The sequence below is a fragment of the Gobius niger genome (genome assembly GCF_951799975.1).
Source record: "Gobius niger genome assembly, chromosome: 6".
Lineage (NCBI taxonomy): Eukaryota > Metazoa > Chordata > Actinopteri > Gobiiformes > Gobiidae > Gobius > Gobius niger.
The window spans coordinates 33,630,661-33,645,818 of NC_136857.1; the positions used below are offsets into that span (position 1 = coordinate 33,630,661).

The 15,158-nt window shown below is 44.7% G+C and overlaps 2 protein-coding genes across 3 annotated transcripts in view; both read left to right on the forward strand.

Moving 5' to 3' along the window:
* The window catches only part of LOC306964326 (uncharacterized protein), a gene marked incomplete at both ends in the record, with an annotated part of 51,095 nt that extends 42,309 nt beyond the window's left edge, over positions 1 to 8,786 (forward strand). The window contains one exon of the mRNA XM_079558317.1: positions 8,025 to 8,786. Within this exon, the coding sequence (XP_079414443.1) occupies positions 8,025 to 8,786 (762 nt within the window). The remainder of the gene's footprint in view (positions 1 to 8,024) is intronic.
* A 2,950-nt stretch (positions 8,787 to 11,736) lies between these two features.
* nppal (natriuretic peptide A-like) lies at positions 11,737 to 14,433 on the forward strand. Of its 2 annotated transcripts, none has more exons than XM_079559274.1 (3): positions 11,737 to 11,994; positions 13,783 to 14,076; positions 14,403 to 14,433. In XM_079559274.1, the coding sequence occupies exons 1-2, from the start codon at positions 11,914 to 11,916 to the stop codon at positions 14,068 to 14,070; spliced, it is 369 nt and encodes a 122-aa protein (XP_079415400.1). In that variant the 5' UTR covers positions 11,737 to 11,913; the 3' UTR covers positions 14,071 to 14,076; positions 14,403 to 14,433. The 2 variants fall into 2 exon arrangements, with proteins under 2 accessions (XP_079415400.1, XP_079415399.1); XM_079559273.1 differs by having other exon boundaries at positions 11,739 to 11,994; positions 14,406 to 14,433.
* Positions 14,434 to 15,158: the final 725 nt, after the last annotated feature.

Genomic DNA, 15,158 nt, shown 5'->3' on the forward strand with positions numbered 1-15,158 from the left:
CTGCTAAGTGAGTAAATCACTTCCGGTCACCGTGTTAATAGGACCAAGAACTTTTTAGCAGGTAAAAACACTGTCATATGTTTTATACATTGTAAAACGGGTCAAAATAGCTTCAGCTACAAATTCTTTGCTGCTCAAACAAGAGATTCCAGGAGTAAAAGTCACGTATTTATTGAATGCTAACGCTAGTGGAGCTGTAGCTATCATTAAGCTAGCTTTAGCCGCCTCACCCGACGCATTTTATTTAAATTCATGCACTGCCTATGGACGTGTATTTGCATCGACTGTGCTTTGGAGTTTAATGAATGAATGATAAACATATAAGCCTATGTGGGCTGCAGATCATCGCTTATTTAGTTGAACTTGACTAAGGCTGCTAATATATACATACATATACATATATACATATATATATATATATATATATATATATATATATATATATATAACATATATATATATATATATATATATATATATATATATATATATATATATATATATATATATATATATATATAGTGATTGATGGATTGTGGCCCACACACATGCTCGCGGCCCATCAGCGTCACTCACTTGTCAGAGGTGTGGAGGTGAGGTCATTAGGGAAAGGCTGTCATATTCCAGGCGGATAATAAAGCTGTCACAAGGCTGTGCGCGCGGACGTGCACTGTCAACAACATGCTTTCAGCGTGAGTCACTCTGCTTTGGAGGCGTGGGTGTCGGGGTTAATGTGCGGGCGCCTGCTCCATAACAGACGGAAGCACTCGGTCACAGCCCTTTCGTTTTACTTATTAGCAGGATGACAGGATGCTTCAGACACGCTGCCTTCAAGACGAGACACAGAAGGACTCCATGATCAGAAGCTCCAGTCACAAAAGGAAGTGAAATAAACAAACGTTCATTTCCACACACGGTTACAGAAACTATACAGTGGTAGGGCTGCTGTGGAATATGAGGACGTCAGAGTATTTCTAGTGGTGGAATTATGAAGACTCTGTCCCTGGCCTCATTACCTGTCCACAAAACTAAGAGAATATGAAACTTTTCTTTTTATGACAAAATCTGCACAGTGAAGTGTGGAACACCACAAAATCACACACTACAGTTATGTCCTTGGGCAAGACACTTTTTCCAGTGTGACTGGGTTTTTGGCAGTGGTTGGTCAAACTGATTTGTCTCAATTAAGGAAGAAGCAAAAAGCCGTTATCAATAAAAGTGAATGAATATGCACAAATATTTTGAGCAATTTTAGTTTATATGTCAAAGTAAAAAAAACAACAAAAAAAGACCAAAGTCTTACTTTGTGATGTTTCACTCGCAAGGACCACGCCATGAGAGAAGGAGATACTAAGACTTTATTAAAGGTGAGATGATGATGATGAGGATGATGAGGATGATGAGGATGATGAGGATGATCGGAAGTGGAAGCTCTGTCTCAGGCGTGTACTCCGCTCTTCAGGATCCCCAAAAAGAAGAAGAATGAACAGAGAATGTGCCTGATGGAGGTGGTGGAGGTTGTGGTGAATGTAAGAAAAATACAATGATCTGAACCACTTTAACTTTTCATCATTTTTCCGCACTATGCTCCGCAAACATAAATATATTTATTATTGATAATAACAATAATAATAATGAAGCCGTTTTATATCGTGCTTTTCTGGACACTCAACGATACTTCACTTCATTATTCATTCACTCCATACTTGGTGGTGGTAAGCTACAATTGTAGCCATAGCTGCCCTGGGCTAGACTGACGGAAGCAAGGCAACCACTCTGCGCCACTGGCCCCTCCGACCACCACCACTCACTACATTCAGCAGGCTTCCTGGTGATCCCAAACGGTCTCCCATCCAAGTACGACCAGGCCCTTCCTGCTCAGTGGGCGACATGATCGTGAAGTGAAATCTAATAACTGAGCTCCAGCTGTTTTGAAAGGAAGAATGAGTAAAAAAAAGTCTCAAGATGTGCAGGACTGGTAGAGACATACCCGGACAGACCCCAATGCAGTAAAAGACGGTTCCACAAAGTATTAACTCAGCAGGTACAGATACTTTTGCACACCCCACTTTTCAGTTTGTTTTATTTATAATAAAAAAGAGTTAAAAATCATGCATACATTTCACTTCACAATTGTGTGTCACTTAGGGTGTGTCTTTCACATAGAGAGAAGAGAGGAGAAGATTGGAGCAGAGAGAAGAGAAGAGAGAAGAGATGAGAAGAGTGGAGCAGAGAGAAGAGAGGAGAAGAGAAGAGCAGAGAGAAGAGAGGAGCAGAGAGAAGAGAGGAGAAGAATGGAGCAGAGAGAAGAGAGGAGAAGAGAAGAGCAGAGAGAAGAGAAGAGAGAAGAGATGAGAAGAGTGGAGCAGAGAGAAGAGAGAAGAGTGGAGCAGAGAGAAGAGAGGAGAAGAGCAGAGAGAAGAGTGGAGAAGAGAAGAGGAGAAGAGTGGAGCAGAGAGAAGAGAGGAGAAGAGAGACGAGAGGAGATGAGAAGAGTGGAGCAGAGAGAAGAGAGGAGATGAGAAGAGTGGAGCAGAGAGAAGAGAGGAGAAGAGTGGAGCAGAGAGAAGAGAGGAGAAGAGTGGAGCAGAGAGAAGAGAGGAGAAGAGTGGAGCAGAGAGAAGAGAGGAGAAGAGTGGAGCAGAGAGAAGAGAGGAGAAGAATGGAGCAGAGAGAAGAGAGGAGAAGAGTGGAGCAGAGAGAAGAGAGGAGAAGAATGGAGCAGAGAGAAGAGAGGAGAAGAGTGGAGCAGAGAGAAGAGTAAGAACACACTGATGATCTCAAACAACACCGGAAGACCCAGAGAACACAGAAGACAAATGTGGTGGATGACTGAGGAAACCCCTTCACAACAATAGGTCAGATCAAAAACACTGTCCAGGAGGTGGTGTATGTGTCAAAGTCAACAAGAAAGAGAAGACTTAACCACAAGGTGTAAACCACTGGTGAGCCTCAAAAACAGGAGGCTGATTTGCCAAAAAACATCTAAAAAAAAAAAAGCCTACAATTCTGAAACAACATCCAAGGACAGATGAGACAAAGATCAACTTGTGCCAGAGTGATTTGAAGAGAAAAGTCTGGAGAAAGAAAGGAAACATCCGCCTCATCAGTGATACATGGTGGTGCAGCATCATGGCATGGACTTGTTTGGGCCAATGGAACTGATTCCCTTGTATTTATTGATGATGTGCCTGTTGACCAAAGCAGCAGGATGAAATCTGAAGTGTTTGAAGAAATATTATGTGCTCATATTCAGCCAAATGCTTGGACGCCGCTTCACAGTGCAGATGGACAATGACCCGAAGCTACTGCCAAAGCCACCAAAGAGCTTTTTAAGGCAAAGAAGTGGAATGTTATTCAGTGGCCAAGTCAATCACCTGACATGAATCCAACTGAGCTGCATTTCACTTGCGGAAAATGTCCCAAGAACAAGCAGGAACTGAAGACATTTACAGTAGAGGCCTGACAGAACATCACCAGGGATGAAACCCAGCATCTGGTGACGTCTGTGCCGTCTAGACTTCAGGCTGTCATTAGGTGTGTTCGAGATGAGCCAGACGGACGCAGTTTTGACAGCCGACTGCAGACGCACGGTGCATGCCGGTTAGATTTCTGTCCGACTTGCTCCAGACGGGCTCTGATGTCACGGGCACGTGGGGCACGGAAAGATCGTTCTCTGCATGTGGAGCGGTCGGATGGACTTCAGACTTTTTTCTCCGCCCCCGTTGCGCCGGCTACTCTCGCCGATCATCCAGGCGAGCCACAACCGCATCTCGAACACACCTCGTGACTGCAAAGGATTTGCAACCAAATATTAAAAATGTAAAAAAAGTTTGATTCATTATTGTTACTTTTGGTCCCTTGAAACGTTGGAGGCTCACATAAAAATGCTTGTCGCCGATTTGGATGTAAATAGCCTCAAACTAAAGCTGAAAGTCTGCAGTTTAACTACATGTTTTTGTCTAAATCCTTTGTGGTGGTTTATAGAGACAAAAACATAAGAATTGACTCGACGTCTCAGTATTTATGGACCTGACTGTAAGCTGCCACTTGGTTTGATCCTTGAAAAACACAAACTTTCTTTTCATTGTTTTGCAGACGATATTCAGATCTATCTGTCATTAAAATCTACCCCTGGCTCAATTCAAATATTATCAAGTTGTCTGCAAGATGTAAAAAAAATGGATGAAACAACATTTGTTGAATCTAAATGAAAAGAATACTGAGGTCTTATTATGTCCATCCATCTGTAACAATTCTTGGTGTCAAGTTGGACAGTTCTTTTAACTCAAACAAGCAGCTCAGCTCAGTCCAAATCAGCTTCTTCCAGATGTTAAATCATACATTCTATTAAATGAACTTGAAAACTTGCATGGGCTTATTACCACTCGTTTGGATTATTGTAGTACTTGTATTTGTGTTTATGGACTTGTATGTCCATTAACAGACTGCAAATGGTCCAAACCGTCCCATGGGCAGTTTTGCTTTCTCATTTCAAACAAGATTACTTCAGAACCAGTCTGAAGTAATCTCGGTCCAATCGGGAAAAAAGTTGAAATGAGCAAAAGTGCTCAAAAAAAAAAAGATGAATGTCCTCAAATCATCATTTAAACCCATGCTTGATGTTTGGTTTTAAGAATTGTATTTCTTTGTGTTGTCTTACTACATTTGTTACATTTATTAATGTATTCTTATTTTGTTTTTTGTGCAAAATGTGGGTGAATATGACAGACAGGTCCTCATCACTGCCAAACCACCTCGACCACCTCGACCACTCGACCACCTCGACCACCTCGACCACCTCAGAACCAGCATCACAATAGGTTTTACTACCATTGTCAGTGTCCGTCACAAACTAGCAGTTTTCATGTAATGTATAAAACTATAAGGGCATGCACAAAAATAGATGTGATCAAATGACTTCTGCTATTTCTGCCCAAACTACAGTTACTCCCACTGCTATCAGTGGGTTTAAATGGTTTAAATGGCTGTGTCGAGGTGTTCTGAGGAGTCCGGTCTGAAGAGAGTCGTCCAAAATAGTTCAGGCTCATGCTAAACTTATGCAGCTGACATGTGTGCTGCTGTGTCCAACCGAAAATAGTGTTATCTTGGCCCAGGTGCTACTAGAGGAGCCCCGCATGCCCCAGTCAGGGATGACATAATGTCCAGGGATCAGCCCGGGGCAAAAAGGGAGTGAGTGCGGGGCCAGGGAGGGGCAGCAGAGAGGATGGACCATGGGTGGTGTTAGAGAATTTACAATGGTGTTGGAGAGGATGGATGAACAGGCAGCAGTCTGGATGTCTTTTACAGGAGAAGTTTATTTACCATCAGTGCGGGACCCGGGACATGAACTCGAGACATTGCGCTAGTCCTACCATTCACATCTGTCTATGCACAGAAGAGGGATAAATCGCCTCTCAGAGCGTCAGACTGATACACAAGAGTCTGAGCACTGCAGTCAAGGCTATGACAGAGAGAGTACGACTGTACAGCCTGACCCAGCTTGAATGTGGGGGCGGGATGTTCGCACTTGGACTCGAGAAACTTCCACACCAAGAAGGTCCTTTACTAAAGGTTTGCTCATGATGATGATGATGATGATGATGATGATAGTATACACTAAAGTGGAGCAATAATCAAATGCAGCTGACATTCTGATTCTCTAAAAAATTCCCTCTGTGTGTGCACAACACCGGACAGATGCTCCTCGAACCAGTGCAGGTCTACCTTTGGATGAGCACAGAGGGCGAAGCTTAGGGTGTTTCCCCCGGAGGTGCTCGTCACTCACACGATCAGTGCAGTGAGACTTACATCAACCACAGGCTTCAAAGCCAAACAATTGATTGGCTACAATTAGCCCAATACCCATCTCGACTGCGTATGCGTGGGTCAATCAGGCTCCTAATTTCGGCCCAACCACTCAGCCATTGAAATGTGTGGGCGAGTCCAGGCAGCGGAGCCTGAACACTGAAGTATATTGAGCCATAACCGTGACCCATAAGGCTGACGGGCATTTGTTTAAAGACTGCAAGTCTCAACTTAACATTTCTTGCAAATATTTATGTTGTCAATATCTTGAAAGCGATGGAAAAGTCAGGACGGCGGCTCAGTAGGCAGGAGCGGACCATAGTGGACCATAGTGGACCATAGTGGACCATAGTGGACCATAGTGGACCACAGCAGACCACAGAGGACCATAGTGGACCATAGCGGACCATAGTGGACCATAGTGGACCATAGCGGACCATAGCGGACCATAGCGGACCATAGCGGACCATAGTGGAAGACAGGACCTGGGATCAGCCTGACACAGACATCGCCACTTTTGAAATCATTTAAATTCGTCTTGAAATCGCAGGAAAGGTTTCTAAACGGTGTTGATGTTAAATATAGTGGGTACATTTCCGTCTGTCACATTAGTGATCGATCAGCCATGTTGTACCATCAGATCACTCGCAAAAAATACAAATAAAGTCAATTTAGATGGCCTAGCCTATATGTGTGCGTGGATCTCTCTGGTCACAATAATAATAATAAAAGATTTAATTTACTGTCCACCTCCTTATTGACAAAAAAAAAGAACTCTACGTGTTTATTTCTCACTCACACTTTAAATGTTCTGAATATCGGCGACTTGAGGCCACAGTTTCAGACCCTGCACTTTGTCCAACAGTCTTCAAGGGTCACAAATGTTTTTCTCTAGGACTGGTCCAGTGGTGTAGTCTTCAATTTTCTAGTGGGTATACTGTATTTTTTTAGCAGGCGTGGGGGATAGCCAATTATATGCGCTGAAAAAAATAGCCCGTCACATACTATTACTAATATTAAATGTATCAGAGAATTAAATAGATTATAAACCAAACTGTGAATATAAATGTCATTGAAATAACAAGCAATAGACCTATAGGAATGTTCTAGAAATTCAAAGGCTGTAGCTAGACTATAAGGCTGTGGGACTGAAGCCAAAATGAAAACTTCACACAAAACCATGCGCGCTGCTTCTGGAGAACGACTCTTTTAGGACTTTTTTCTTATGATCAGGAGCGCGCGTGGCTCGGTCAGCGCTGTGGGCGGGGCACATCCCCTTTTCAGTCTCTGTCAAGCGACAGCTTCAGTGTCTGAGAGTAAAACGCACACTTCGAACAGTCTACGCGGTGTTTCCCGTGGACTTCAGCGCTTTGTAATACAGATTGTTTCCCGCCTGCACCTGTCACTGCCTTTGCCCAAAACCGCTCTCACGCGCTGCTGCAGGGGTGGGGGAAGCGTTCGGCATTGTGGACTCTCAGCGCGGGGATGAACAGGGAAAGTGTCTATGAGCTGAGACGTACGCGACTCCTCCAGCCTCTATCATTATGAGCTATTCTTTTGTGCTCATGTACAACGGAGCTGTGCGCAATTGCGCACGAGCACAGCTGAGAGGGAACAGTCGGTCTGTCGGTAGGGACAGAGAAAAAGAGAGATAGAGGGATGAGTCTGTGATCTCTTGTTTTCAGGGGAGGAAATACTTTGTGGTGGAGTTTGTGCTGGTCTCCAAACGGACAGAAAACACAAAAATAACGCTGCGCAAATGAGTGATACGTATCTTTTCCCACTTTGTAGTGGTTATACGGGAATTCTGCAGGCCTTCTGGTTATACGGCGTATACCTGCGTATCACGTAGACTACACCACTGGACTGGTCGTCACATTGACAGCAGCTCTACATATGAACGGCCGTTCAGTTCTTTCAGTTTCTGTCTCTCTCCGTCCGCAGCCCTGGTTGTAAAAATAGACTTTATGCTAATATCGTAACAAGCTCCACGGCGACGACAAAATCATTTTATATCATCAACTTTCCAGCTGTTAAAACGGTCCAAATCAGAGCTTTCTTTGTTGCTTTACGCTAACTATCACCCATAATGCAACGGGCGACCCGAGATGAGCATTCGGCTTATTATTATTATTTATTAATCCAAGAAGGTGCTTCTGAAGGTGCTCCTTCAGAAACTTCTCCTGAAGGTCCTGTTGGAGTTGTTCCTCGTGAAGGTGCTTCTGAAGGTGCTCCTTCAGAAACTTCTCCTGAAGGTCCTGTTGGAGTTGTCACTGAAGCTGTTCCTGAAGGTCCTACTTAAGGTGCTTCTGACAGTGCTCCTGAAGGTCCTTGTGAAGGTGCTTCTAAAGGTGCTCCTTCAGGAACACCTTCAGAAACACCTCCTAAATGTCCTGCTGAAGGTGCTACTGAAGCTGTTCCTGAAGGTCCTACTGATGGTCCCCCTGAAGGTCCTACTGAAGGTCCTACTGAAGGTCCTCCTGAAGGTGCTCCTTCAGGAACAGCTTCAGAAACACCTCCTGAAGGTGCTTCTGAAGGTGCTCCTGAAAGCGCTTCTGAAGGTCCTACTGAAGGTCCTACTGAAGGTCCCCTTGAAGGTGCTTCTGAAGGTGCTCCTTCAGGAACACCTTCAGAAACACCTCCTGAAGGTCCTCCTGAAGGTGCTCCTGAAGGTTCTTCTGAAGGTCCTACTGAAGGTCCTACAGAAGGTCCCCCTGAAGGTGCTTCTGAAGCTGTTCCTGAAGGTCCTACTGAAGGTCCTACTGAAGGTCCCACTGCTGCTGTTCCTGAAGGTCCCATTGACACTGTTCCTGAAGGTTCTACTAAAGGTCCTACTGAAGGTTCTCCTGAAGGTCCCATTGACACTGTTCCTGAAGGTTCTACTAAAGGTCCTACTGAAGGTTCTCCTGAAGGTCCCACTGACACTGTTCCTGAAGGTCCTACTGAAGGTTCCCCTGACTCCGACCTCCACCCACTGATCTCTTGCTGCTACAGAAAAATCTCTGCTCAAAAAGGCCTCAGGGTGCGATTATTCCAAATCTGAGCGTGACCAGTGAAGTGGATCTGTGGGACGCCTCCTCGGTCATGTTCTGGGAGCTATTTTGGGCCCAGCGGTCAATGATTACAAGCAGGTGAAAATAAGTGACCCATGGACCGGAGAAAGACCAGACTGGTCCTGTGGGCGCACGGACGACGTCACCTGAAAGCTGTCCCAACCTCGACCTCTGTGTTAAATAAGCTCACAGCTGTTTCTCTGGTTTTAAAAATGATATTGGGAACATTTCAATTACTTTTTAAATCCTACAGACCGATTCAAAGTAACATTTAAGATTTAAGATCACAGGTTTGGAAATGGACATGAGTTCAGGAACACATTCATACACATGCTCTGGTCCCAACAAATACATTCAAAAATGTTATGTAATGTAATTGTTTACTTGTGACTGCTTTGCTGCTGTATTATTATTATCTATGCCATCTTTTTATTCATTTGACAGGGATAATGCAGTCACAGAATAGTTATGTGATGTGTGAGTGTTTAGAGCTAATATTAGCATCAGCTCCTGTTCCTGGCCTTTCTGCACTATTTATTTACACTCCAGTCGGTAACTCACAGTGATATTTACAAATGGATTAAACTTTAGTTATTTGGACGCCAAGACTTGGCGGTCTGGCGGTGAACGTTTTAAAGTGTGGAGCCTCTGGACTCTCAGGGGACAGATCATTGATACATTTGATATTGTTTTGAGATAGCAGAGACTGCTAAAGCTTTATTGCAGTGACGACCTGGACCCTCTGCACTGTGGCTGAGGGCGTGGCCTGGGCCAGACTGTCATGCACTTTATTACAAATAACGTGGTGAGCTCTGCTTGTACAGGAGTGTACAGGGTGTTGTAACATGCTCAACTTTACAAGTCTAGAATGTTGATTTGGTTCTCCACTTTAGCCACTACAAACAAATGGTTCAAATGATTGACTGTTTTATACTACTGTGGTTTCTCCGACCGTCAGGTTGGCCCACAGTGGCGCCATGGCTCAGTCGCAGTGGCTCAGGACTAACACCTGAACATATATTGTACGGTTGTACAATGACAAATATAGCACTTTTTAAAATTTACTTCCTTACTTACTTATCCAATCTAGACATGCCCGAGTTCAGAATGAAATAGTTTCTCACACAAAGAACTGAAAAATATAAAACAGAAATTTCCCTTCACAGTAGAAATACCTTCTTGTCCTTAAAGGGCTTTGTTCCAACTCTTCCAAATAAATGATTGAGCAGAGCTTCTTGGAGAGTGTCACTAGAACTGTCCTCCCGACAGACCGCAGCGACCAGTCCAACACATGTTCTTCACTTTATTTCACAGAGAAAATGGTCCATGTGTGGTTTGTGTAGAAGTGAATTGTGGTTCTCCACATTGAAACCATCAGCTCAGCTCTGGTCTATTCTTGTGCAGGTGCAGCACAGTGCTGTCACTGAGATGAAGGCGCACACAGAGCTAATCGAGTGCTAATGGAGGGGCCACATGTCACCCAGTGATCCGCTACGCTGCTCCCATGGCCACCGTGGGACTTCATAAAGGTGTCAGCTGTGTCAGGGAGATGGACGCTGCTCAGGCTGTAGGAACACTTTACCACATGGACTCCCGTCTGTAGACTCCTGCCTGCCTCCACATCTGGCTGCACTGCGGTCGCCCACTGCCCCAGTGGCATCGAAGGATGGGTTTAACTGTCCTCTTCAAAACCTGCTGTCAGACTTTTCCTCTCTGTTGTGACAGATACTGTATTTCAGTGCATAGCTATCAACTCAAAGTGGTATTCTATCTATTTCTGTCTGTAAAGACACAACCTTCTGCTGTGTTGAATCCCTGATTATTACCATCAACTCCCTTATCTTCCTATTGATTCCCATATATTCCCCGTATGTAGACACATATCCACTGACGTTGGGTACTTCTTGAGCCCTTTCCAAGTATTTTCATTTCCTTATACACTTGATGAGTCTGCAAACATTTAGGTAAACATAGTAAAGTGTTTTGAAATATTCTCCTCATAAACTCAAAGGTCTGGTCAGTCGTCCAGTGCTCTTTGCAGGATGAAGGATGGATACACCGGCACACGTATAGCTAACCTTAAAGTGTGAAATTAAGTTGATATTTGTGCGTATTTGACCTTGTAGTGACCCAGCGGCTGTACGAGTGGTCAGCATGGTGCCATCACTTTCCATCATGGTGGTCTTTACAATGCTCCAGGGTCAATAGTTTTGCAGGTTTTCTTGTAAGAAGCTCCGTCAGCAGTGAAAACTTTCCAAACAGTTGATCCTGGAGCGTCCTCCAGACCGCTGTGATGGAGAGTAAAGGCGCCATGCGGACCACTCATACAGAATGTCTCATTTGTTTGAGTGTGGATGTGTTTAATAGTTAACTACAGACTCTTCTGGTCTGTAGCAAAATGATCAGCGTAAACAACAAACCGGGAGTTTTCTCGTGCTAGCCTCGCTCTCAGAGGTGACCCCGGCCCCTGGATCTGTAATGAGGGCCCTCACAGCAGAGGCAGAGAGGATGGGCAAATGTCAATGTGCTGACCTCCACCTCCACACAGCCAGTGCGAGCCGGGAGAGGGCTAATGGCACTTGGCCCCAGGGCCCTCTGGCTCTTAGAGGAGGGGGTCAGTCACTTTAGATTCATATAAATAGATTGGATGGATTTCTGCTAAACTGCCTTTGTCTCTCTTCTATCCATGTTCTGATTCTCCACCGGTCACTGTTCTGTCAGCCTGATGTAGAAGAGTGATCTTCTTTCCTGCATCACCTAGTGTAGCAATAACAAAGATTTAGTGATCTATTGTGCAGGAGCATTTACATACAGCGCACCTGACCGCCGTCCTTCTGTTTGGATTTCTAGGACACACGCTGCTTCTATTTGCGTGCGCCTTTGCCCGCTCTGTGGCCGGGAGCGAGGAACACATTAGCCGTCACGCGCTGTTAAGCGCCCGAGCGGTGACGTCACGCGGTGGGATGGCCATATAAAGGCTGCACCTGCCCCGCGCCGGCCCCATTCTGAGGCTTCTCTTCTCCCACGCTACCTACCACACCGCACTGACACCATGGACCTGCTGGTGGCGCTGTGCTGGCTGTCCACCCTGCTCCTGCTGCAGCCCTCCTCCGCCAGACCCACGGACACTCAGGTGAGTAGTATGAAATGTATTTTACAGTATCAGTAATATAACGTATATAGCGTGCCCAGTAGTTCTCTTAAATCTGCTCACATTCAAACAGAGACCGGGACATTCTGGTCCTGACCTTCATTTTGTTGCTCAGAGGCTCAAATGTACACACATGAAAAAGTTCGTTTTCACCATTTACTTTGGGCTTTTGAGAGACACAATTCCCATTGAATGGAATGGTAAATATGGATGAGAGTTTGGAGCAGTGAAGTGATTTGAAATGTCATTATTTAAGAAATGTATGTTATTCCCTTTATTTTTCAGGAAAAAAAAGGCATCAAGAGTGTTTAAAAGAGGGACTGAGGGTTAAAGAAACTGTGCCAAAATTAAAACCTAACAGAAATATAATAAAAATAAAAGTCAACACATTTTATCCAAACAGGTGTTGATCATTTTTCTTGTCTCGGCTTTGACACATTGACCAAAAAACAAAACGACGGCTCACACAGATCCCTAAATTGGATTCAGGGACTGGAAGGAGTTCCCGGATGGACATGTTCACTCACAAATACTTCCCTCGGATTCATTTATTAAGCTTTAGGATTCTGCAATAGTTACAATGTATTTTTCTGTTTGTACAAATTGTTTTGAGAAATGCACTTGAACTTGGTAAAAGATTGTTGGATGAATAAGGCTTTATTGCAGTGATGGTGATGTTGGAGTTGTCTTTGTGCATGAAGGGCACATTCTAAAGCAGTGCAGTAGGAGCTACAGGGCTGTCCCATAATGACTATAGTGACTTATCCTTCACTAAATGACAGATACACAGTACATTTGAGGCTCAGTATTTATCCTCTGTACATTTATCCTAATGTACTTTTTACCCAAAGGAAGTTGCTTTTCATTGTATTTCATGTTCATTGTGGGATATTTTCGGATGAAGTACTTTTCAAACAGAGCCTAACCTTTTTTTTTAAGCTCTAGAGTTAGTTTCTGTTGCATCAGAAGTTCGTCAATAATGCCCTGATTGTTTTAGAGTTTAATATCTGTCTCTACCAGGATTTAGATTGCATGTCGCAAGGTTGCACCGCAGAAAACTCCGAGTTTGTGAACCTGTTCACTGACAATGACAATAAAACGGCTCTGATTCTGATTTCGAGTTTTGTAGTTTTGTTTGAGTTTCTCCATTGACAGAGACACCAGCAAATGTAATGGGACGTGTCACGTGTAGCTTCATGCCTCACATGTTCCCAGTGGCTTGAGCTCATCTCTCAGATCAGAGTGGATGCTTTGATCAGTGTGATTGTTACAATGTAACACTAAAGCTTAGGAAATGAATGGGAGTGAGGTGTTTGTGAGTGAACATGTCCGAGCCTCAGAATATAAACACAATGCCTCAGTGTATTGTCAGTGAATGCTCTGAAACATGAGGCTGAAGTGAGAACAGTGTGATCAAAGTCCACATGACTCTTGGTCTGTGCTTGAAACAAAGTACAAGTACAGTAATAACACAATATTTCAAGTGTTGCATGTGTGACTGTTGAAATGATGACGTCACTGTGCTGTTGACTTTCATTCATTGACAGCTCTGTAACCCGGTCATGAAACAGTTAAACCACGTGTGGGAAACTAGTTTGACCACAAGATATTTTGTTTGAAAATGTATCTTCATGTTTGGAAGGTTTGCTGCTGTTTTCAGTGTTGCCACTTGCAAAAGTAATCGGATTCATGATTAGCAGAGCGTCGACCATGAGGCGGACTGTGGCTGACCTGTGTGTGTGTGTGTGTGTGTTTCTGTGTGTGTGACAGAGTCTGAAGCAGCTGCTGCAGGAGGACTTCCAGGGGCCAGAGGAGCTCTTGGGTGCTGATGAAGACTCGCTCAAAGCAGTGTTTGGGGCCCCGGAGGTGGGCCCCTGGGAGGAGGACGACCCCAGTAACTCAGCCCTGGTGGAGAAGGAGAACGCCCTGGCCCGGCTGCTCAAAGACCTGGTCAGGACTTCCAAACGCTCGTGGAGCCGCTACAAGAAGGGCGGCCTGCGCAGCTGCTTCGGCGTGCGCCTGGAGCGGATCGGCTCCTTCAGCGGACTGGGCTGCTGAGGTCAGGTACGGTTTACACGCTTTTTATCAACATTACCCCAGCTGCTGTTTTGTGATGTACGTAGAACTGAGTCATGTAGTCACAGGTGCTCTTCAAAGATCTTCAGCAGTAAGAGAAAACACATACACCAGGCTCTCTCTCGAGTCAGCTCCATTCTGACTGATACTATTGGAAAAGTGACGTGACATTGAAGAGAGCTCTGTCAGCATTACACCCCCCTCTCCTTCAGTCTGTACACATACACTTACTGCACCTGACGTTTTGGTTCTGTTTCAGTGAAGGTTTGGATTTGGGCCGTAGGTTAAAGGATGGCACTGTGCTCTTCTCTCAGCAGAAGAGCTCCTGACCCTGGGCTGAGCAGAACTGGAGCTGGACGGATGACCGTTGGAGCTTCAGACCAGACCAATAAAAACTTTACAAATGTTACATTTTCAAGCGCGAGCAATGAATAAATGATGATAAGTGTATTTATTTATTCCTGTTCTCTGTAAGTAAATATATTTTGCAGATTTTTTTCTCTGTGCTTGAATTTGTTTGAAACACTCACATGACTGACCGGGAGACACCCACGTTAGACCAGAGGTTTTTCATCTTCACACCAAGTAGCACATTATAAAACATCTGACCCTCCAAATACCACCAGGCCTTCACTGAGATCACAGACGTTCAAGTATTGCACTGTATATTCAGATACGATACACGTGTCGCAGTCAGATCCATCTGCTCTCACTCAGCACCGCTTCAGAGGCGGCAGTCGCGACTAACAGAATCATCCGGCCTCTGCTTTATTTTCATTTGGCCTTCAGAGTGGAGTCAGAACTGAGAACAAGAACACTGAAGCACGTGGATAATTATCCAAGTGAAGGCCTCTGATTAGAGTAGGGCTGACCTTCTGTCTGATGATGCTCTGCTGTCGGAGCAGGCGGTGGGCCCACAGGAGAACGTCCCGACAGCGCTCCTCCAGGCTCAGCCCCAGCAGAGACCCGGGCAGCGTACCTTCAACGTACGAGCTGGATCATGCGGTTCCAGGAGTGGGCTTCTGTTCAATATTGTACAAAAAAGGGAAAAGGCACACATTAGTTCATGT